The following is a 24,674-nucleotide window of genomic DNA, read 5'->3' on the forward strand; positions in this document are numbered from 1 at the left end:
ACAAGGGAACTGAGGCGCCTGCTGTCAGTCCCAGCCCGCCGGCCCCCTTCGCGCCTGGGCGAAAATGCACGCTCTCGCCCCCAACCTCTCCCACCTCCCTTTTCACCCAGAAGTGGCTAGAACACTGCTGACAGGTTCCCCAGACAACATAAACCAGGAGGTCTGACTGAACCGCGGGGCTTGCACGGGCCCTGTGTGCTTGGAAAGGCGGCCCACCGGCCTTCACCCGCTCCCTACGCTCCCAGTCCTTAAGGGCTCGGACGACCGTGGCCCGGAAGGCGTCTGGCAGCACGAGCTGCGTGAACTTAGGCTTGTGTCCGGGTTTGGCACCAGGAGGCCTCAGGACCCGGGGACCTCGGTCGTGGCCTTTGGGGCCCCGCGTCCTCCCCCCCACGGACACGTGGGGAGACCAAGGCCTGCGCCACATTGTCGGAGAAAGCGAGACAGGATCCCAACTGCCTCGCACCTCGTGAAATGAACAGCCCGCCTGATGGCAGGAACAGCAGCCTGAGCCAACCTTCTGGAGTCAGAACAGATTCACTGTTTAGTCCAAGCCCTGGAATCTGTTACAGTGATTGCACTCAGCACAGTTCAGTGCCCCGCCGTGTCCTCATCAAATAGGTTCCCGTTTGGTTTTGCTTCTCTCGACCCAGAGTCTCCCAAGTTTGCAGCCTTCTTTTCATCTTCCCCAAATTTCAAAGCTCTGAATCAGAGTTGGGACCGGTGTCTGTGTCACCCAATCAGCCGCTTCTCTTCGTTTCCGACCGAACCCTGGCAGAGGAGGGAGGGACAGTGTCCTCCCAGATTGGTTTTTGGAAATGTCGAAGAAAACGATTTTCCCAGACACCTTCTCCCTTCAGACAGGTGCGTAGAGCCCCTTCTGGATCTAACACCTACCCGCTGAGCCAAGGAGGCGCATCCCTGTCGGCTCGTGTTCTCAACTAACTAACAGATGAGATCAGCGCTTTCAGCTACGGACCCCTAGGGTCCAATTGCAGGGGATTGCCTCGGGCCCCCACCTCACCACCCGGCAACCCTGCAACGAAGAAGTGGGATTTCGCCAACAGCCACTGCAACGGCCACCCTGGTGGCTGTTAAGAGGTGCCCCCCGCAAGCCGGCGCCCAGGGGCGAAGCAGTATTCCGAATTAAGCCCGGTGTTTCCCCATCATTGTTAAGATCCCACAGCAGTGTTTCCCTGTACCTCCCACCGTGGTCCTGAATAGTCTGCCTTAGCGCCTTGAACAAGCGTCATTGAATATTCTCTTCTTTCACATTACCTATAGGTGTACCAGGAACCTGCTAAAAATACTTATGTAACATGTGATGTACATGTGATAAAAAGCCTTTTGAGATAAGCACTATTTTCGTCCCCAATTTTGAATGAGGACACGCAGGCACACATAGATTGCATAAGTTGTGGGGCACCTGGACGGCTCAGTCAGTTAAGTGTCTGACTCTTGATTTCCGCTCAAGTCATGATCTCCCAGTTTGTGGGATTGAGCCCCGCATCTGGCTCCTTGCTGATAGCAAAGGAGCCTTCTTGGAACTCTCTCTCTCCCTCTCTGTCTGCTCCTCCCCTGATCTCTCTCTCTCTCTCAAAATACATAAATAAACTTTAAAAATGTCGCACACAAAAAAGACTGCATACGTTGCCCACTGAGACTTCTAAGGGCAAAAGAAAAAATAATAATTTTCGCTGGTGCAAAAGCGAGACCCCACCTTCCCTTCTCTTAAGAGTGTTTTCTTAAAAAAAAAAACTTACAAATTTTTCCTCAGCCCCTTTGAGATGTATGTAAAATTTTTAAAAAGCTAAATAAAAAGCTTACCAGTTTTGCAACCCAAGAATGTTTTTGTCAAGGACCTGTGAGCCACCTTTTGAAACATAAGCCTGAAAGAAGACAGTGCCCTTGTCACCGAGGTGCTACGGGACTTAGGAGCCCAGCTTCTGGGAGGACCTTATCCCAAATTGCAAAACTACACCCTGTCATCAGAATTGAGAAATTTATTTATTTTCTCTTCAGATGAAGCCAACTAATTTACACAGCATCATCCAAATCACCAGGTGACTTTAGGACGCACTATGTGTGACAAATGGTGCTGGCCAGACTTCTCACTGGAGGGCAAGCTATCACTTACCTTGAGATAAGATGTATGTGATGGGTTGCACCTGCTTGGCTCTATAAAAAGTGAGCTTTTGTTTTTTCCCATCCAAGTACCAACCAGACCCGACCCTGCTTAGTTTGCGAGTAGCTTTTGTTTTCTGTTCCTGCAGTCTCTTTAGTGGATTGTCTGTGGTGCACAGCACATTATGGTTTCCTGCTTTCTCAACAATAAAATTGTTTTCCTTCCCTTTTACTTTTTATAGAGAAGTCTTGTGGTTGGCTGGAGATTTTGTGGCTAATTCTCTTTCTCCAACACCCATAGATAGTAAGTAGCTGAACCAAGGATTGAACCCAGGACTCTAACACAAGAGCACAAGCTCTTAACTCCCGCCATAGTTCCACTGGAGTCAGATGCTTAACTGACTGAGCCACCCAGGCGCCCTGGAAAATAAAGGCTTAAGAAGAGAACATCTTCAGGACCCAGGTCTTAATAGAGACTATAACAAAAATAAAGAGGGGTGCCTGGGTGGCTCAGTCAGCTAAGTGTTGGACTCTAGATTCAGCTCAGGTCATAAACTCATGGTTTGTAAGTTTGAGCCTTGCATCAGGCTCCATGCACACAGACAGTGTGGAGCCTGCTTCGGATTCTCTCTCTCTCTCTCTCTCTACCTCCCCCCACCTTTTTAAGTAAATAAATAAATTTTTTAAAAAATAAAGACTTTTGCTCTGTGAAAGACTCTGCTGAGAAGATGGAAAGACATGCCTTAGACTGGGAGAAATATTTACGAAGTGTGTATCAAACAAAGGATTGTTCTAGAATGTAGAAATAACACTCAAAACTCAAAAGGGGAAAGATGAGCAATCCAATTATAAAATGTGCAAAAGGCATGAAATATTTCAATGAAGAGGACAGATGGAAAGCTAACATGTGACAAGATGTGCAACGTCACCAGTTTCCAGAGAAATACACATTAAGATGAGATATGTCAGAGAAATGAAAATGTACGTGCACAGACGCTCGTACACAAATGTTCACAGCCAGTTTGCCTTCGAATGGCGAAAAGCTGGAAACAACCGGAATGCGCCTCAATGGGTGAATGGTTACACAAAATGAGGTACACCCATACTATACGATAGTATTCAGCAATAAAATTAATTACCTGCAGCCCGTGGCTGGCTCACTCGGTGGAGCGTGGGACTCTTGATCTTGGGGTTGTAGCTTCGAGACCCCCATGCGGGGTGTAGAGATTCCTTTTTTAAAACTCTTTAAAAAATTAATTAACTATTGATGCATGCAACAATTTAGATAGATCTCAAGGGTACTATACTGAGTGGGAAAAAAAACTCTAAAGGTCAATAATCCGTCATCTATCTATCTACCCTTCCACAACTTTGTTTTGTATGTTTGAATAAGCAATGCATTTGCTAGGGTTTAAAGCTGCATCTATAAAGAAATAAAATAATCCTCCCCCACCCCAGTCCCAAGCTACCCCTTCCCCCACTAACATCAACCTTTCACCTTTATCCGGTGGGCCCACCTGGAATTTCTTCATACAAATGGAGCATACAAGTACAAACGTGTAACTCAAAAGGCCTGTGGTCGCCCCTTCTGCGCATGTTTACGTCCATCGCCCCCCCCCCCCCCCCCAGCTGGTGAGTCCCCGGGGGCGCAGTTGGCTTGGCCCCCAGGCTGCGGCCCCCGGCCACGCCCACTCCTGCACCGGGAGCCCCAGGTGAGCTGAAGGTGTTTCTTGTCTGTTGTGCCCACGAGGCCTCCCTTCTCCACACCCCCCCTTCTAACCCGGCACGTGGGATGCAGACCCCACCGTGTTCGTTGGATTGAGCCAGGTAGAGTGGGAAGGTCTGGGTTATCTCGAATAGCAGAGCTTAGAACAGCTTTTTTTGTAGTTACGGAGCCAAGAAACACTGGGGGAAAGAAAAAAAAAAAGGAATTAGCACAGGGATAATGTGTCTGATACTGGCGATTTCCATAAGGGGCGGTCTCCTCTGCCTACGCCTTGTATCAAGGAGTTCTCCCTGGTTTGGGCCAGAAAAGATCTTTCCTTTCTCAAATCGATGCAGTTTCTCATAAAGATGTATATAATTAACATCATTAAATGTTTCCTATATTATGTATTTCAAATAACATTGAAGATAGTGTAGCTTTGTTGTTCGATTTATCTGTTAAAGTGAGAGGTCTTGGGTTCAAGACCTTATGGGATTCAAGTTGTATTTAATGGGATTTTCCTTGCTCCTGCCTCCTTTCCACTCTGGCTCGGGTTCTCGCTCACTTGCTTGCTTTCCTTCTTTCTTGACGGGTCTTCACTGCCTTCATTAGGTGGTTCCACAAGGGACTTGCCAGCATTCAGATAATCAACAAACTCAGTAGTGTCTCCAGGGGTCTCTCATAAGATGAATAGGTTAGGGCAGCGGTTTTCAAGTTCTGTTTGTGTTTCCCCTCTTCGATTCAATACTATTAGAATGTTTTTAAAAGTTCATAAATCTAATGAACAAAATATGTATGCCAACACTTTGTCTTGTTGATGTTTTAGTTTCATGCCTTCGGGTGTGTGTGCAGTGATATAATTCATTGTAGTTTTGATTTGCGGTTCCTTCAGGATTAATGATGTTGTGCACCTTTTCATACGTTTACTGGACATTGAATACCATTTAGTGGAGGTGGCTGTTCAAGCCTTTGCCCATTTTTATTGGGTTGTTTATTTTTCTTTATTGACATCTAAGAGTCTGCATATATTTGAATCTTTTGTCAGTTATGTGTATTGTGCATATCTTGTCCCAATCTGTGGTATCTCTACTCAGCTTCTTAATGATGACGATCGATGGATAGAAAATCCTAATTTTAATATTGTCCAAATTATAATTCTTTTTAGGGTTAGCCTGTTTGACATCCTGTTCTTTAAAAAAATATCTGTCTACTCTGTCGTCATAAAAATATTCTCTTACACTTTCTTCTAAAAGCTTTATTATTCTACATATTAAAATCTTTATTCCATCTCTGTTTGGGTTATGTAGGTTAGGAGGTCAGGTGCATTTTTCCATGTGGATATTTCAGAAACCCAACATAATTCACTTAAAGTCCATTTTTGACCCACTGCACTGAAGTGTTGCCCTTATAATAAATCAGATTATTATAAATATAAATATGTAGTCTGGGCTTAGTCTCTTGTTCTGTTGATCAGTTTTCTCATTCTAGTAGGTCCTTTATATTTTCACATAAACTTAAGATAAGCATACGAGTTTATACACACACACACACACACACACACACACACACATTTTGGAATATTAATCCAAATTGCACTGCAACTTAAAGAGTGATTATGGGGGGAGGGTGCCTGGGTGGCTCAGTTGGTTAAGCGTCCAACTCTTGATTTTGAATCAGGGCATGATCTCATGGTTCATAAGACTGAGCCCTGCGCCAGACTCTACCCTGCCTGCTTGGGATTCTCTCTCTCCCTCTCTCTCTCTCTGCCCCACCCCCCCTTCTCAAAATAAATAAATAAACTTAAAAAATTAAAAAAAAATTTGGGAGAATTGACACCTTAAACATATTGAGTTTTACTTTCCACGAACGTAGGATTCTTATTTATTTATGTAGCTTTAATGTATCAATGTTTCATAGTTTTCAGTGGAGAAATAGCATAAGTGATTTGCTTGTTTTCTCATATATTTGATGTTTAAATTTTTAGTAAAATTTTCAATTATGTATTGCTAATAGGTAGAAGGCAATTATTTTTCTATTGACCTTCAATCTATTGAACTTCCTAGTTTCACTTCTTTTTCATTCTTTCCTGTTTCCTACACACACAATTTTATTAATGGTGAGTAAAAAAAATTTTACTTATTTCATTCCATTTTCTTTTCTTTTCTCTTCTCCTTGTTTTTTTGTTTTTTGTTTTTGTTTTTTTTTTTTTGTTGTTGTTGTTGTTTTACCTTCTCACAGGGTCTAGAGTCTCCAGAACAATGCTGAGGAGAAATGATGATAATAAACATCTGCCTCATTCCCAACTTCGGAGATAAGCATTTAAAATTTCCATATTGAATATGATGTTAACTGTGGTTTTCCTGTAGCTAATCTCTATCAACTTAAGAAACTTACTTTCCTTTATAATTTCCCTGAGAAGTTTTATTTATATTTTTCATAACGGGGTGTTGATTTTTGTCAAGTGTGTTTATGGCTCTATTAAAACGAATGCATGTTTTCTTTGTCCTTTGATGTCTTTATGAGATTCATTATTTTCCTCGGTTTATTGAATATTAATCCCTTCTTGTATCTCGGGAATAAATTACACTGGAGCATAATATATTATCCTTTTTATGTATTGTTGGGTTCTGATTGCCAATATTTTGTTTACAATTGCTGCATTTATATGCATAAGCAATGTTAACCTATGATTTTGTTACCTTGCAATGTCCTTTTTCAGATTTTTGTATCAAAGTCGTGCTGGTCCCTTCAAATGAGTTTGGAGGTATTCCTGGGATTTTGCTGATGGCCAAATAACTCCCTCGTTTAACTCTATGTAGGCTGGAAGTTGGCCTAGGATGTTTCCATCCAATCTTTTCTCCTCTGTCCTTCACTCAGAATCATACTTGCATCTTGATTGGATGGCTCTTGGGCCTCCCGGGCTCCCTCCACATTTTCTCTCCCAGTCTGTTTGCCCTGGCAACTTCCCTGCATATTTAATTTGGTCTTGGTGTTTGCTTCTCGGAAAACCCAGGCCAGCACACTATTTTTATAATACGCTTCTAGTTCAGGCTGCACAGAATTTTTGCCGTGCAAAAAATTTCACTACATCATCTACCTGTAGCTACTAACAGAATCAGTATAGAAAGCAGGTTTCCCCACATCTTGGCGGGCACTCCGGCGGGGAGGCCGGTGGGAGGCCCTGCTGATCAGCACAAAGGGGCTGAGACTGGCGTAACCGAGCGTTAGAAACAGTTTTATATTTAACACCGTGTGGTCACTGGTCAAGAAGGAGCCGATGCAGAAGGAGAAAATGAAATCTGCCCAATAAAAGAGAAGGAAGCAGGCCATGAGGAGGAGGGCACTCCGCATAGCTCTCGTCTCTGGGCTGGAAGTTCTCTGGAATCTGGAGCTCCGCAGGTGGAGCACACTCTGGCGATGCTTGCACAGACGGAAAGCCATGTACCCGCTGCTCCAGCCCATGAGGCTCTGGGAGATGATGTCCCGCAGCGCCATGAGAGTCAGGAAGAGCCACCTGACGATCAGCCCAGAGGGCAGCATATGGCAATAGGGGTGGGAGCCAGACGGTGTGATCCCGGACCCGTTCGCGCTCTGGGTGGCTGTGATGTAGGAGAGCAAGTTGGAGCTTATCAGGGAATTCAAGATCCAGAAGAGGAGGAGAGAGGGGAGCACTTGCCACGCGGTGTGGGGCTTGAGCTTTCTCCACGAGGAGGTCCTGGGGCTGATGGTGATGGCCTGAACCACGCTGAGGAGACAGGTGGTGCACATTGACAGGCCACGGGCCACTCTCCCCAGATAAAACACAGTTTTGCAACTGGCACTATCAGGAAAGTTACTGACATGAAAAGCTGCTGTTACATCGAAAATGCCTCTGGCACAAAGTGTCATGGTATTGCTAAAAGCCAGGTGGACGAGGAGAAGGTCTGTGGGCTTTTTCTTAGGACCCATGACAAAAACGTACACATGGCTCGCAAACAAAAAGAAGTTTCCCGCACAGCCAGGTCCAGTAAGAGAAAGCAAGATTGTTCCCCGGATGCAGTCAATCCAGTTTATCTTCCACCTCATGGACAGTACAGGAAAAACCTTTTGAGGAAAACAAACAAGTGAGGACGGCGAAGACAAACATGTTTTACGGCTGTGGCCTCTCTCCGGTTGACTGAAGGGGACAGAGAAGCAGAAATACCGCAGTGCGTGCATGGTCCTGCCTATGCGTTCTGCTCAATCCATGCTTTCTCTGCCCTTTATGCTTCTGCAGCAGCATTTGATTTGTAGCAGGGATGACTGTAAAATCTGCATGTCCTACATCACACACGGTCCACCCGATTCCCGTAACTTTACCTTCTGAACGCTCCACCTGTCTGTGCGCCTGCAACAGTGTTCCCCCGGACGTCCCGCTCTAGGTCACGTGTTCCCCAACCCGCGGTCAATTCCTGCTTTGTGACGCTGCCTTTCACCGTCCCTCACGTCCGATATCCAGCCAGCTTCACGTTGTAGGGCGCATTGTGGGTCCTCCCCACCCCCTCTGGTAGCCTGTGCCTTCGTGACTCTACTGCTATGAGCCCTGGCTGGAAACAGTTGCCCTTGTCTGGAGAATTGCCTCTGGCAAGAGAAAGCAACCTCTACCAGGAGGATACACACTGCCCCCACCCCTGTCGGGGCCTTATTCAGAGAACCTAGGCCGGTTACCGCCTGCGCGAAGGAGCTCGGCCACCTCCACATGTGGGGTGCTCCGTTAGGCAGATTCATTCCGTGGTCTCGTAGGCTGGACGTGGCTGATATGTTCTGATAACTAAGACCACATCTGGGACTTGTTTTCACCGGTTCACCCCTCCTTTATCTTCACTTCCTCCAACCCCCCCCCCCCCCCCCACAATAAACCCTGTGAACAGAATTAAACTTTCAGAATCTGCTTTGAGGAAATCCAGTTACGGCTAATGTCGTACTGATTATGTTTCTTTTTTTTTTAATTTTTTAAATTTAAATTCCAATTAGTTAACCTAAGTGTAGTCTTGGCTTCAGGAATAGAACCCGGTGATTCATCTCTTACATATGACACCCAGGGCTCATCCCAACAAGGGCCCTCCTCAATGCCCATCCCCCAGTTAGCCCATCCCCCCACTCACCCTGCTCCAGCAACCCTCAGTTTGTTCTCTGTATTTAAGAGTCTCTTATGGTTTGCCCCCCCCATTTTAATCTTATTTTTCCTTCCCTTCCCCCTGTTCATCTGTTGAGTTTCTCAAATTTCACATATGAGTGAAATCACATGGAATCTGTCTTTCTCTGACTGACTTATTTTGCTTAGCATAATACCCTCCAGGTACATCCACGTTGTTGCAAAAAGCAAGATTTAAATCTTTTTCATTGCTGAGGAGTATTCCATTGTGTGTGTGTGTGTGTGTGTGTGTGTGTGTGTGTGTATGTATGTGTGTATATACACACCACATCTTCTTTATCCACTCATCAGTAGATGGACATTTGGGCTCTTTCCATAATTTAGCTATTGTTGATAGTGCTGTTGTAAACATTGGGGTGCATGTGCCCCTTTGAACCAGCATTTGTGTATCCTTTGGATAAATACCTAATAGAGCAATTACTGAGTTGTAGGGTAATTTTATTTTTAACTTTTTGGGGAACCTCCATACTGTTTTCCAGAGTGGCTGCATCAGCTTGCATTCCCACCAACAGTGCAAGAGTGTTCTCCCCTTTCTCCACATCCTTGCCAACATCTGTTGTTTCCTGAGTTGTTAATTTTAGTGATTCTGACTGGCTTGAGGTAATATCTCATTGTGGTTTTGATTTGTATTTCCCTGATGATGAGTGATGTTGAGCATCTTCTCATGTGTCTGCTGGCCCTCTGGATGTCTTTTTTGGAAAAGTGTCTATTCATGTTTTTGTACACTTCTTCACTGGATTATTTGGTTTTTAGGTGTTGAGCTGGGTAAGTTCTTTATAGATTTTGGATACTAACGCTTTATCTGATATGTCGTTTGCAAATATCTTCTCCCATTCCGTCCGTTGCCTTTTAGTTTTTGTTGATTGCGTCCTTCCTTGTGCAGAAGCTTTTTAGTGTAACGTAACATTTGTCTAACCTGACCATTTTCTCCATCAGAAGTGCTACCCTGATATCTCATACTGTGGTTAGTATATTTTCCTAGCTCCTGACTCTTCCCTAAAAATAGGATTTTCCCTATTCATTTTGTGCCAGTTGAGATTTCAAATCAGAAGTCTGTTTCTTTGAATCTCTATCTTACAGTCCTTGATGGCTTTGCATTTAGTCCAAGCTCAATTGCCTTCTCTCGATCTGTGCAAAGCTACCTGCTTGACATCCTTGCTTTCAGATCCATCTTGTAGGAAAGTGCTAGCGTACATTTAACTCCTGCAAACAAACTGAATCTTGGCACTTATCTGACCCACAGGAATATGCACAGAGTCCCTGTGCCTCACCTGGTACCACCCTTCTTATCTCTCACTCCTGTCTATTCATCAGAAACCAGCTGCTATGGACTGAATGTTTGTGCCCCCCACAATTCAACATAAGAATGTGATGTGATGTGATGTGATGTGATGTGATGTGATGTGTTATTAGGAAGGGTGGGGGGACTTGGGAGTTGATTAGGTTTAGATGAGGTCATAACAATGGACAGGATTAATGCCCTTGTACCAGCATTCTTTAGATTTGGAAAATTATGAATACATTTCAAAATTTCTAGAAGAATATCTTTTTTAAATTAAATTAAATATTAAAAAATTTAAGTCAACATATCTAAATATCTTTTCGTTTCTCTGTAAAAGAAGCCCAAAGTAGATAAAACTGTATTTAGTAGTTACTGTTGGAATATTTTGTCTTGTTTGGAAACGATCTAGCTTTCTAATGGATTTCACTTAATTTACCATTTAACCTAATCCAGCAAAATTTTAAAGTTTTAGGTTACCAAAAAGACTTAGAAAAATCAAGTGGACATAAATGTTACTGGAAGGCTTATTTATAAAAATGTATCTTCCATTTACTTGCTTTTAAAAGTTATATGTAGGGGCGCCTGGGTGGCGCAGTCGGTTAAGCGTCCGACTTCAGCCAGGTCACGATCTCGCGGTCTGTGAGTTCGAGCCCCGCGTCGGGCTCTGGGCTGATGGCTCAGAGCCTGGAGCCTGTTTCCGATTCTGTGTCTCCCTCTCTCTCTGCCCCTCCCCCGTTCATGCTCTGTCTCTCTCTGTCCCAAAAATAAATAAACATCGAAAAAAAAAAATTTAAAAGTTATATGTAGATTACGTGCAAAAACCTCACTAAACATTAGGCAAAATCAGCCATTATCTTAAGCTATCACATTCCGTTTGTCGTTCACAGGTCTCCTGGGAGACATGAACTTACTTGGCTAGTAAACTCAGAATAAAATTTTTACATTTAATGTCAACAATTCTAAAGACACGTCTGTTTTAAAGAAACCATCAGCCTTAAACTAGCTTTTTTAAATGGTAGTTTATTTTTAATTTTCATTTCTTGAGGTAGAGAGAGAGAACAAGCAGGAGAGTGGGGCAGAGGGAAAGAGAGAATCCGGAGCAGGCTCCACATTGCATGGAGCCTGACTCGGAGCTCGATCTTGAGACCGTGAGATCGTGGCCTGAGCCGAAATCCAGAGTCGGACGCTTAACGGACTAGGCCACCCAGGTGCCCCTAAACTAGCTTTTATTTTTTTTTTTAATTTTTTTTTTCAACGTTTATTTATTTTTGGGACAGAGAGAGACAGAGCATGAACGGGGGAGGGTCAGAGAGAGAGGGAGACACAGAATCGGAAACAGGCTCCAGGCTCTGAGCCATCAGCCCAGAGCCCGACGCGGGGCTCGAACTCCCGGACCGCGAGATCGTGACCTGGCTGAAGTCGGACGCTTAACCGACTGCGCCACCCAGGCGCCCCTAAACTAGCTTTTATATCAAGTATTTTATTAGATCATGTGAACTTGCATAACATTTGGGTTAGTTTCTACCTTTCTGAGTTTTAGAATGCCCAATGTTTATGAGCACCTGACTTTAAATCAACTAAATAGAGCTCTTTTACAAATCAATTTTAGCAATACCATTCGGGGATAGAAAAATACCTCACATAGACCACAACGGTCCTACCATCATTGGATTGCTTAATATTGAAAGGAAAAAGAGGCATCTGCCCGAGTTGAGATCAAAGAATAAAGAACAATAGGAAACAAAACTAGAATTGCCTTCATTATTCCAGCCATAAGATTTACAATGTTAAGGTATCAGTGTTTTCAAGATTTATTTCCTTTATAAGCCTGAGACCCAAGGACTGTGCCCGGCTCAGCGGTGGGAAATGATAAAAGAAGCATCCCGGAGACTGCATTTAAACCCTGGGTGTGCACCCCAATCTGGCTGTGTCTAGCTCTATGACTTGGGGAGCCCGGGTTTTCTCTCTCTTATATAGTACTTGCTAAATGGTTGAGTAATTGGCGACTCACGGCTATAACAAAAATAACACTGTAGCAAATAAATAGGATGAAACCACGGATATGTTGAAGCGTTTGGTCAGGACCTGAGACACGTTCATAAGGCGCATCTCGGTTCACGTTAGTGACTCGGCTTTGCTTCCAGGCGCCGCTCCCCTTTCCCTCACTCTTCGTGACCATCCCCACTCTGCTCCCCTGATCTCTCCTTCCCAGGCCAGCCCATCCATTTCTACCTCCCACCTGACGGACCTGCCCAGTCTCCCGGACACTGGGGCTTGAATCCCCCGGCGGCTTACCCGGCCTCGTTGATCCGGGACGCACACTCGTGCCCGGACTCACACCCGCTAGCTTTGCGGTCCGCCGCTCCGACCTTCAAACCCTGGTTCCTCCGCTCTCCCTCTACATGTTACGTGACCTCCCTAGGGCCCCACGACCCCCATCTGTAAAATGGGACCGATGCTTTGTATCGGACTGGTCTGTTGGGAGGACTGAGTGAGCGTCACTGCCTGGAAACTACTAAAGAGCAATTCCCTGAAAGACAACCATTAGTGTCATGTGCGCTTTCCCTCCACCCTTTGTGTCAGAGTCTCAGCAATTCTAAGAGTCTACTGTGTTAGGTTTTGAAGCTACTGTGCTGTTTAAAAGAAAAATGCAGAATACATGTGACAACACTTGGAATTCTAAATCTTAGTAGAGCAGGCAAGCGTGCCCAGTGCCGAAAAGGCAGAACTAACGGGCACAGAGCCCCTCAGCCGGGAGGGGACGTGCACACGAGCTGAGAGAAAACTCCAGAGAGTCACTGCGTGCGCGCACACCCGGGTGAGCCGCCCTGGGCGTCCATCTGACGCCCCCCCCCCCCCCCCCCGCCACGTGAGGAAGGGGCAGCTTCGGGCTCAGCGCGGACCCCCGGGCTCACCTCCTGTGCAGCACAGAGAAGCCGCGTCTCCCGAAGGGCTGGGAGGCGGCCAGCTGTCCTCCCCCTGGGTCCCGGCCGCTCCTGCCACACAACCAACCCAGCGGACAGGCTCTGACTCTCCTCTCCTCTCCTCTCGCGCCTGCCCGGCCCCGCCCTGCCCCCCAGCGGCCTGTGTCCGAAGCCAAGGCCGGCGCCCACCCGTGGCCGCCAGGGGTACCCACCTCGTCAGCTGCACGCGGCCCTGCTCGCGGAGAGGGTGTTCTGGCCGCAGCGCCAGCCGGGCCCTGTTATACCTCCCCGGGTCCCCGTGCCCCTGGCTCAGGCGCTGAGGTCACGATGTCAGTGTCAAGGGCTCCTTGTGCACCAGGTGGGTCCCCGGGGCCCACTTCTCCCCTCTCCCTGATGCTCTGTAATTTGCGGAGCCGGGAACCGTCCTCATGCAATTAGAGTAAACGCACTGCAGGCTGAGCGCTGGTGCAGCTGGGGCCCTGGGGGGGGGGGGGGGGGGCTCGGGGTCCCCAGACCTCATTAGGGCCTCCTGCCACCCCCACCCCCGCCCCACTGGCCGCCACAGCTCAGGAACAGACACCTGAGAATCACAAGTGCTCACTTCGTGAATAGTTTAAACTGCACCCACACTGATAACAGAAGATCATTGAGGGGCAGGGTCAGAATCCCCACTGCCCCCCCCCCCCACCTCGTGATAGACGGGGTCCAGAAGGGAGCAGGAGGGGGACTCCTGGGGTGCTGGCTTCCTGATCTGGGGGCTGGTCGTGGGCTCTGGGTCAGTCCATACAGCTCACTGAGGTGCTCCCTTCTGAGTGTGTTCATTTCTTTTGCAAGTTTGCCTGCAAATGGTCGGTGGCCCAGAAGGTCAGGTCCTGCGGTCATGGTCCAGACCCGGGTCTGAGTGGGATGAGTGTACCCCCCACCCAGAGTTGTTCGGGTCCCTAGTGCCACTTCCAGAGATGGCTCCTTTCTAGCTGGTCCATTCAAGCAGGGGAGGGAAGCTGATGTGACATTCATCCCGCCTCGAGGCACAGACGGGCTTACATAGTCCTTCTCCGCAGGACCTGGCTGTGAAGGAAGGCCCGGGACTGACAGGTGCTGGCTGGGCCCCGGGGTGAGCTGGGTTCCCGTCAGCTGGGTGAGGTGGGGGTTAGTGGAAGGAGGGGAGAGGTGAGGGCGCAGAGGACACTGGGGGTTTTCCGTCCCTTCGGGGAGGACAACCCCGGGAGCACCTGCTGTCCTGCCGGGCGCCGCTGACGACGCACGCTTCGCTCGCTTACGTTGCTTTTCATCTCACTTGCACGGCTTTTATTCAGTCCTTCGGGTCCCTTAGTGTAACCTTTGTGCTCCCTCCAAAGTGGGGTGCGCGTGAGTGTCTGAGTATCTTCTCGCGGACCGTGTCTGCTGTTCGCAGAGCTCCCGTCGGCACAAGGATGCAGACGGGAGGCACTCTATGGAGAAAACGCCAGATTGCTGCAATTTCCGCTCAGCGCCTGTGAAGAGAGGCACGTGGTAATGAATTATACATCAGAGTACTTTATATAAGTTATTTGACCTTCATGAAAATGGGAGAAATAAGTTGGATGCTGAGGCCGGAGGGCTTAAATAACTCCCAGAGGGCAGCCAGTAGGACTCCTACCCAGATCTCTCATAACTCATGCTCCTCAAAAAGCCCCCTAAGTGGGGCGCCTGGGTGGCTCAGTCAGTTGAGCGTCCGACTTCGGCTCAGGTCGTGATCTCGCAGTTTGTGAGTTGGAGCCCCTCGTGGGGCTCTGTGCTGACAGCTTGAGCCTGGAGCCTGCTTCCGATTCTGTGTCTCCCTCTCTCTCGGCCCCTCCCCTGCCCATGCTCTGTCTCTTTCTCTCTGTCTCTCAAAAAATAAGTGTTAAAAAAAAAATTTTTTTTTAAAGCCCCCTAAGTAAGGAAAACAGCAAGCTACAGACTGGTAAACCATATCTACAACCAACTATGCTGAATCAGTATTCAGAATATATAGGAAGCCTTGCTAAAATAAACAGGAAAAAGACAAAAGAAAAAAATGGGGGCGGGGAGGAAGAGCCATTCTGCAGAAGAGTAAAAACCTGAATGGAACATATAAAGATGAGGACACACTCGGGCTCAGTAGTTTTATGGCAATGTAAATTAAAACCACACAAAATAATATTTTTCTCAAATTTAAAGGGACCGAAGACCAAGTGTTAGTGAGCATGTGGGACACTGGGGATTTAGGGCTGGTGGCTTGTTGATTGGAACATCTGTAGAAATAGTTTGGGATTATTCCGTTTTTAATGTTCATTTATTTTTGACAGAGAGAGGGACAGAGCATGAGCGGGGGAGGGGCAGAGAGAGGGGGAGACACAGAACCTGAAGCAGGCTCCAGGCTCTGAGCTGTCAGCACAGAGCCCGACGTAGGGCTCGAACTCACGAACCATGAGATCATGGCCTGAGCCGAAGTCGGACGCTTAACCGACTGAGCCACCCAGGCGCCCCTGGAATTATTAACCAGGAAGTTTGAATAACTCATGGCCTATGACTCAGCTGTTGAACGACCACTGCCATATCTCACTGTTACCAGATACCTTACTACTCTACGACGTATACCTTAGAATACTAGTTTTTTGTTTTTTTTTTTTAATTTTTTTTTCAACGTTTATTTATTTTTGGGACAGAGAGAGACAGAGCATGAACGGGGGAGGGGCAGAGAGAGAGGGAGACACAGAATCGGAAACAGGCTCCAGGCTCTGAGCCATCAGCCCAGAGCCTGACGCGGGGCTCGAACTCACGGACCGCGAGATCGTGACCTGGCTGAAGTCGGACGCTCAACCGACTGCGCCACCCAGGCGCCCCTCTAGTTTTTGAAGTGTGGTCCTGATGTGGGGTTCAGAGATCTGAGCATCACTTGGGAACTGGTTAGAGATGATAATTCTACGGCCCGTCCCAGACCTACTGAGTCCGAAATTCTTGGGAGTGTTTCCCAATGATTTGTGTTTTAACAGGCCGTCCAGGGAGCACTGAGACACTCGGTACTTTGAGAGCCACTTCTGTAGGGTGCGTCTGGCACGTTTGTGCAGGACACAAGGCAGTTGGTAGAGTTGCTTTTAGGGCAAATGAATAACAACCAACAAGAACTAGAAATAAATCTAAGTCGGTAAGAGAATGAATAAAGACGTAGTGATACATTCGTACAACTGAATATTTGACAGCACTGGGTATAATGAATTGCGCCTACAACCACAAGATGGACAAGCAGGAGAAAGGTAAGTTAAGGTACAATTTTAATAGAGTTTCAAACAAGGGAAACTCCATGTGTATTGTTTTGGGATCCGTGCATATGTAATAAATGAAAATAAGCAGGGAAATATTATGTTTTACCTTTTGATATTTATTTCTAACCTAACTATATTTTTCAGAAAATACAGTTTTAACTATACTGTTAAAATATTTTTTGAGACCTTAGGGCCCCGTAATGTTTTGCACACCTTCTTTTTTTTATGTTTATTTAGTTTTGAGAGAGAGACAGGGAGTGAGTGGGGAAGGGCAGAGAGACAGGGAGACACAGAATCCGAAGCAGGCTCCAGGCTCTGAGCTGTCAGCACAGAGCCCAACGTGGGGCTTGAACTCACAGACCTCGAGATCATGACCTGAGCGAAAGTCGGATGCCCAACTGACTGAGCCATCCAGGCGCCCCTACACCATCTTAATAATACATATTCTCTTTAATTTTAGGATGTAAGAGTCTAAATATGTTTTAAATTATTAATTATGTTGTTCTAAATGTTTACTAATTTCTGGTCTTATTTACCTATCAATAAGTGAAAAAGGTATGTTGAAATTTTATGGTGGTGAATATGTACATTTCCCCCTGTGGTTCTATCACTTCTGTTTTCTGTATTTTAAGATTATTTTAATAACTATATACAGTTGGGAATTCTTTTATTATATGATTTGGAACTTTTATCACTATATGGAAACCCTCTATGGTCAGCAGGAATGCTCTCTTGCCTTCATTGTTTTGTGTCGTATTAATATAGGTTCTCTTACATTCTTACTATTTTCATTAGTCAAGGTATCTTCTTCCACAATTTTACTCTCAACCTGATCTGTCATTATGTGTTGGATAGGCCCCTTAAAGAGGAAAAAGAGCAGTATTTGATATCTAATTTCCCCTAATGCAATAGTCATAGGCAGCAAAGAATAACGTCTTGATCTACGGCCTCTGGAATTACTTTGCCTGAGTTTGATGTCGGCTTCCGCCAGCGGCCAGCTCTGAGACCTTGGGAAAGTGATTTACTGACTCGTTGCTTTTTCAGGAATAAATCAACGAGAGCAAATTAAATTGTTTAATATTTTACGAAACATATAAACGTTTGATGTTTCGAAGAGTAACATCTCCCCCAGACTGAGAGAATCAAAGTCAGCTCATGCTGAAAAAGAGAAAAGCACTCATCAGGCTTTGAGGACGCATATAGGCAAATCAGGCTGCAAAGTGTACACGCAGGACCATTTCTTCCAAGGTCACAGAGCAGCTGAACAACACTGTAAACGCCCCCTCTTGAAATCCCTACTGTTTTCATGCCAATGATGCCCCAAACCAGTTTTTTAAATTTTTTTAATGTTTATTTATCTTAGAGAGAGAGAGAGAGAGAGAGGCAGAGCGTGAGTGAGGGAGGAGCAGAGAGAGAGGGAGACGCGGCATCCGAAGCAGGCTCCAGGCTCTGAGCGGTCAGCACAGAGCCCCACGTGGGGCTCGAACTCATGAACAGTGAGATCACGGCCTGAGCAGAAGGCAGCCGCCTAACCAAGGGAGCCACCCAGGCGCCCCACCCCAAAGCACTTTTGATATATCTGTTTGTTACTGGGGATCCCCCATTGCTAGCCCACCTTAGATTCACGACTGCACCCAATTCTTACTTACTGCTGGCTTCTCCGAATTACTAATCCCATCTCAGAAACATGAACTGATCCTGCTTCCCCAAGCCCCTGCTCGGACTCCTTTAGCCGAAACCCAAACCTGCCCAGAGATCCTTCCCATATGAGAGACCATTCCATGGTTGGGCATTAACATGTTGTTATGGTATGTACTGATCTACTTGGATTTCTTTGATTTGTACTCTTCCCGTATTTGTGTTTATCATTCCTTCTGTTTTGTCTTTTCTTCTTTCATTTCCCCTGTTATTCTACTCTTCTTTTCCTCCACCCATCCACGTGGTATACATTTTGTTCAGTTTTTTTTGCGTGCTTATTACTGAAATGTCATCCCGCATGGTTGACTTTACAGAGCCTGAAGTCACGGTACTCCATAAGGTTCTCTAAGCATTACAACACTTTAAAACACTGGAAATCTAATTGCTTCTTTCTGCTAAACTATTCCTATCCAGTACTTTAATTCCCATCTTTTCAGTCAAAAAGGAGACATTATTTATCTGATTCACCATCATCTTATACTGGCAATATTTGCTTGTGTTTATCTATTTAACAGTTTCTTTTCCTTTTTTTTTTTTTACTTACACTTTAGCTCTCCTAGGTTTTTTTTTAATAATTCCTCAAGTATGAACTTGAAGACTCCTTAATAAATCTTTCTTAGTGGCAGTATTGCCCTATTTTACTTCATCTCACATTATATTTCTGTTATCCTTATATGTGAGAGACACATTTACTTTGTATAACCCTGCCAGTTGACAGCATTTTTTTTCCCCCAACAGTGTCAAAATATATCTTCTCACTTCAGACTTTTGAGAAATCTATGCCAATCTGCACATCCTTTCCTCAGAAATCTTTTTTTCTGGCTGCTTTAAAAATCTTTTCACTTCTGTGCTATGAATTGCCCTACAGTGTGTCTGATGTGATCACTTTCTGTTTAACTCGCTAAGAATCTGTATTTGTGGGCTCCTAACTTCTCTAACTTCTGAAAAATGATCAGTCATCTCCTTTCCCCCTCCCTTAAATCAGTGGTGTTTAGCCAGAATTCTCCGCCCCCACGGAGAGGTACTCAATTTTTTCTGGTTATCTTCAAGTGCACAGGAGGAAGATGTGCTAATAAATGCCTGCTTGTTTCCTCTTGTTTGTCTGGACGTCTTTCACGACAGAGTCTCAGCTTGGATCTCAGAGAGGTGGAAGGAAACTCACCTCCCCACTAAAACACAGTGTGCATAGGCGGAGCGTGGTGACTCCTGTCCTCTCCGGATCATGCTTGTGACGCGCGCAGAAAACAGAATCTCCATCCCAGCCACCCTTTGTTAGATCCCTGTGCATAAAGGACACCGCGAGAAAGAAAGGAAAGAGACTTCTATGTGTCCAGGAGCCCGTCCCCATTCTGATTCACAGCCTTGGAACTTAGGGGAGGCGAGGAGGGGGCCAGAAAAATTGGAAAGGCTGGATACAGAAGCCTGGCTGTTGTTCATTTTCCCACGGCACAACCTTCCTATTAACACAATTAAGCCTCATTAAGACTGAGAACGTTTCTGAGCCACACACTTGTAATTGTGGAGGGAGACGCACAGCTATACTTCAGGGACCGAGATTCCGTCGAGGGTTTTCTCCGCCCGAGCGGGCTGACAACTTTGGAAACTGAGGTCTCGGTTACGGTGTATGTTTGCCAAGAGCTCCTCAAACCCAGAGGGTACAAATATGGCTTCGCGGGTTCACCTGCCAGAAGGACCGACCTAGAACTTGACCTCACAGCCGGTGCCGGGTGAGCACAGCTGACCGGTTCCTCCAGTTGGCCCTGCGCCCTACAGAGTCCGCCTCCGAGGCAGGGCCGTCGCTTTTCTCTGCGACCAAGTGAGGGAGCTCCCGAGAGGGCTCCAGGAGCCTGACCGCCCTGACCCGTCGGACCTTACCCAGGTACGTGCCGGGGCCAGAAAGCGGGTGGGGCCGCTTTCCGCAAAGGTGCCTCCAGACGCGTTTGGTTCGGGGTCTGGTACCACAAGACACTCCGCGGGGGGCCCCCACATCGGGCTCCCGCTTTCTTTTAGCCAGAAAGCAAGCAGGTGTGAGGGTAGTTCGGGTTTCCAGGAACGACTCTTTCTTCGGCCTCCACGCTCACCCGTGTTACGACTCTGTCGGCCCCGTCAGCGTTTACAACATCTGTACCCGCGTCTGGTGCATCTGTGTTCGGCGGCTGAGCCGGCCTTGTCTCGGCCAGTGTGCTGCTAATCCCCAAGTGCATGCGTTTCACTGCGAGCCTGTGTTCCCGCCTGCACCCTGCGGCCTCCCCGTCTATCATTCGTGCTATCGCAAGTGTATGTCATCTTTGCCCCTGCGCTTGCCCGGGGCACCTCTTAACAGCCACCAGGGTGACCTTTGCAGTGGCTGTTGGCGAAGTCCCACTTCTTGGTTGTCGGGTTGCCGGGTCGGGAGGTGGGGGCCCGAGGCACTCCCCTGCAATTGGACCCTAGGGGTCTGTAGCCGAAAGCGCTGATCTCATCTGTTAGTTAGTTGAGAACACGAGCCGACAGGGATGCGCCTCCTTGGCTCAGCGGGTAGGTGTTAGATCCAGAAGGGGCTCTACGCACCTGTCTGAAGGGAGAAGGTGTCTGGGAAAATCGTTTCCTTCGACATTTCCAAAAACCAATCTGGGAGGACACCGTCCCTCCCTCCTCTGCCAGGGTTCGGTCGGAAACGAAGAGAAGCGGCTGATTGGGTGACACAGACACCGGTCCCAACTCTGATTCAGAGTTTGAAATTTGGGGAAGATGAAAAGAAGGCTGCAAACTCGGGAGACTCTGGGTCGAGAGGAGCAAAACCAAACGGGAACCTATTTGATGAGGACACGGCGGGGCACTGAACTGTGCTGAGTGCAGTCACTGTAACAGATTCCAGGGCTTGGACTAAACAGTGAATCTGTTCTGACTCCAGAAGGTTGGCTCAGGCTGCTGTTCCTGCCATCAGGCGGGCCGTTCATTTCACGAGGTGCGAGGCAGTTGGGATCCTGTCTCGCTTTCTCCGACAACGTGGCGCAGGCCTTGGTCTCCCCACGTGTCCGTGGGGGGGAGGACGCGGGGCCCCAAAGGCCACGACCGAGGTCCCCGGGTCCTGAGGCCTCCTGGTGCCAAACCCGGACACAAGCCTAAGTTCACGCAGCTCGTGCTGCCCGACGCCTTCCGGGCCACGGTCGTCCGAGCCCTTAAGGACTGGGAGCGTAGGGAGCGGGTGAAGGCCGGTGGGCCGCCTTTCCAAGCACACAGGGCCCGTGCAAGCCCCGCGGTTCAGTCAGACCTCCTGGTTTATGTTGTCTGGGGAACCTGTCAGCAGTGTTCTAGCCACTTCTGGGTGAAAAGGGAGGTGGGAGAGGTTGGGGGCGAGAGCGTGCATTTTCGCCCAGGCGCGAAGGGGGCCGGCGGGCTGGGACTGACAGCAGGCGCCTCAGTTCCCTTGTTAACCAGGGCGGGAGGACAGCCGCGGGACAGCTGACCGCTCAATTCCCTGCAAACACGGATTCCCCCAGGGCTCTTGAGCGAGTGTGACCGGTGCCATCACCCTTCGTGGCTGTGCTTCCTCCTTTCCTACGCAAGCGGCCCCAGCCCACTTGGCTACCCTGCCCACCCCTGGGAGTCCCTACTTCCTAACCGCCCCTGTCTCAGGACAGCACCCAGTTCCTTGTTAGCTGGCTTCTCCTAACCGCCCCCTCCGGGGCGCCAGTAACACGCCCTGAAGGGACCCAGGCCTCCCCTGGGGTGTCCTCCGTGTCCTCAGCGGGACTCAGACCTCCTGTGCAGACCCCTGCCCCCCTGCCGGGCAGCATTCCAAGGTCTCCCCACCCCCCTACCCCCCGGGCCCTGCCCAGACTGCATCAGGTCCCATCAGAGCTCATCTAGCCCACGGACCATGTCTGCACGTCTCTGGCTGATCCGGCTTTAAAAGTTGGGGTCCCATCTCCAAAGGCTACGTACGCCGTCTGATTTGGTGTTGAAACTAGGAAAACCCGGTGAAAACTTGCAAGCAGTGAACTCACAGACTCAGTCTGGGCTTTCAAAGACAACTCTGGAAGTATTCAGGGCTGTGTATCAGAGGTATAAGACTGGAATCGGGAGGCACACCAGGAAATTGTTATCCTCGTCAGAATGAGATTCGTCATGCCTGCTGAGCCTCAGGGGTTCAGATGAGACAGGCTGAATGTGGGAGCTACAAAAGACACTGATGCAACGGGAGGTTTTCAGGCTCTCGTGTGGGGACGTGGGGCGGTGAGCAAGACCCAGATTTCCTGGGGGTGGCTGATGGTGATGTCACGCGAGGAACTGGAAAGCACAGGGGGACGTCCGGTTGGGGGAAATTTTAGTTCCGCTCAGCACACGCTGGGATCGCACGTATCGGGGACACATAAACTCTGGAGCACGTAGTTTGTCTTCGCCGGTGTGGAGCCAGACAACCAAATCCGGACTGCCACCTCAGATTCTGTATTCTGATTCTCAGGATCGCATCCGAAGCCACATAGAATGACCCGCCGAGAGCGCTCACGGGGAAAGGAAGAGTTCTTTGGACAGAAATCTGCTCTGTCACATACACCGTGACTGTCCTCTGTGCACCGGAGGAGCCCTTTGATGTGCATTTTTCTTCGCAGATCCACCTGGGCCCACAGCTTTCTTCGAAAGGCTCTTGCTGGATTCAAATTTCTCTGCCCTTGAAGCAAAAACATGGTTTTGAACACTATCCGGGCAACAATTTTTCTCTTTCTCACCGGACCCGGCATCGTGGGGAACATCTCTGTGTTTGTGAAGTATACGTGCGCTTTCTTTTCGGGCACTGCGACGAAATCTGTACACCTTCTTAGCATCCGCTTGGCTTTTACAAATACCGTGATACTTTTGTCCAAGGTAACGCTGAAAACAATAGCGATGTTTGGTGTGAGAAACGTCCTGGGTGACATGGGCTGTAAAGCGTTTGTGTTTCTGGAGAGGGTGGCCCGGGGCCTTTCGATCTCCACCAGCAGCTTCCTGGCCGTGGTCCAGGCCACCACCATCAGCCCCAGAGCCCCCCGTGCCCGCCGGCTTCAAGCCAGCATCCGCACGGCACATCCTTCCCTTCTGCCTCTTCTTCTGGGTCCTCGACTCCTTGGTCAGCATGAACTGACTCTACTACGTCAGAAACACGAGCAGCCTAAACAAGTCACGAGCTAGCCACAGAAATAGCTGCTCTTACGTCCTCCCAAGAAGCCAGATCATGAAGTGGACGTTTACCATCCTCATGGCCCTGGGGGATTTCTTGTTTCTGAGTCTCATGGGCTGGGCCAGCGCCTATATGGTCCTTCTTCTCCACAAGCACCACAGGCACGTCCTCTACCTTCAGAAATCCAAGATCCTCCACCAGACCCCCCCGTGAGAGAAGAGCCGCTCACGGTGTTCTCCTTCTGATGCTTTGTTTTCTTTTATTTTATTGGACAGATTGTATTCTTTCTCTGGGCTTAAATTTCTCCTTAGAGAATGCTTCTTTCGTATTAAATATTCAAGAATTTCGAACTCTTGGTTATGCAATTCTCAGCCCGTTTGTGCTGATTCACAGAGACGGACTTCAGGGTGGACATTGGCACTCTACATAAAGCTGGAACAACTCTGTTTTTTCACTGATGCCTTCAGTAGGGTCATTTGAAATAACCATTAGTCTTCCTGTGCCGTGTTTAAAAATAAAACGGTACATCACTTCTGGACCTTTTGGCTAAGATCAAGCGTAAAAATACAATGGACGTGGGGAACTTGAACATATAACAAATATATTAAAGACATAATGGAAGTTATTCTCATACAAGAAACTGGAACCTTCGGTCCTGAGCTGACACAGGAGCCCGTACAACAGGGACTGAATCATTTTCTCATTTTCCATCTTGTCACCCTCAAGAAGTCACTTAAAGTCTTATGTTGGTAGGGCACCTATGTGGCTCAGTAAGTTAAGCGACTGACTATTCGGCTCGGGTCATGATCTAGCGGGTCATGGGTTCGAGCCCCACGTCGGGCTCTGTGCTGTCAGCACAGAGCCTGTTTGGGGTTCTCTCTCTCTCTCTCTCTCTCCCTCCCCTGCTCTCTTTCTGTCTCAAAATGAATAAATAAACATTACCAAAAAATTCTCATGTTTGTTAAATGGCTCTTTCACCAGGAACACTCCAGGAGTAAGAAACGAGCAAAGAAAGCAATTTGGCAAATTTAATCATAATTACCAGGTAATGTACCCTTTGTCCCAATAATTTCTCTTTAGAATCTGATCCTATAAATATAATTGTCTGCGTGAGGATTACACTAAGAAAAATAGACATCCCAGAGCTGTTTTTAAAAAACAACTTAAATATGCAACCAAAGATTCTATATTTCTAGTTAGTTGAAAGCATTCACACATCCATAAATATCCATCCTTCCAAAGGGATGGAATTTTATGAAATTCATGAAAAAGTGAGCAAGTGCTAAATGTGCTGATAGAGTTTGACATCCATGGTAGATTTTAATCAATAAAAGAAAAGCAATTTCAGGGCAATAGCATTCA

General features: G+C 47.5%; 1 protein-coding gene, 1 long non-coding RNA gene and 1 pseudogene across 2 annotated transcripts; 2 read left to right on the forward strand and 1 right to left on the reverse strand.

The window, feature by feature from the left end:
- The first annotated feature begins 3,640 nt into the window (after positions 1–3,640).
- Positions 3,641–6,340, forward strand: LOC147580645 (uncharacterized). Its single transcript, XR_015250751.1, has 2 exons — positions 3,641–3,836; positions 6,068–6,340. It is a non-coding gene; the product is annotated as an uncharacterized LOC147580645 (long non-coding RNA).
- A 582-nt stretch (positions 6,341–6,922) lies between these two features.
- On the reverse strand, positions 6,923–7,894 carry LOC147580646 (putative vomeronasal receptor-like protein 4). The gene has a single exon (XM_086705931.1). The coding sequence runs from the start codon at positions 7,892–7,894 to the stop codon at positions 6,923–6,925; it is 972 nt and encodes a 323-aa protein (XP_086562057.1).
- A 14,359-nt stretch (positions 7,895–22,253) lies between these two features.
- LOC112853587 (vomeronasal type-1 receptor 4-like) lies at positions 22,254–23,525 on the forward strand (annotated as a pseudogene).
- Positions 23,526–24,674: the final 1,149 nt, after the last annotated feature.

Source organism: Puma concolor, chromosome B2, assembly GCF_028749965.1.
Source record: "Puma concolor isolate L17-30 chromosome B2, mPumCon1.1.hap2, whole genome shotgun sequence".
In the NCBI taxonomy this organism is placed as follows: Eukaryota; Metazoa; Chordata; class Mammalia; order Carnivora; family Felidae; genus Puma; species Puma concolor.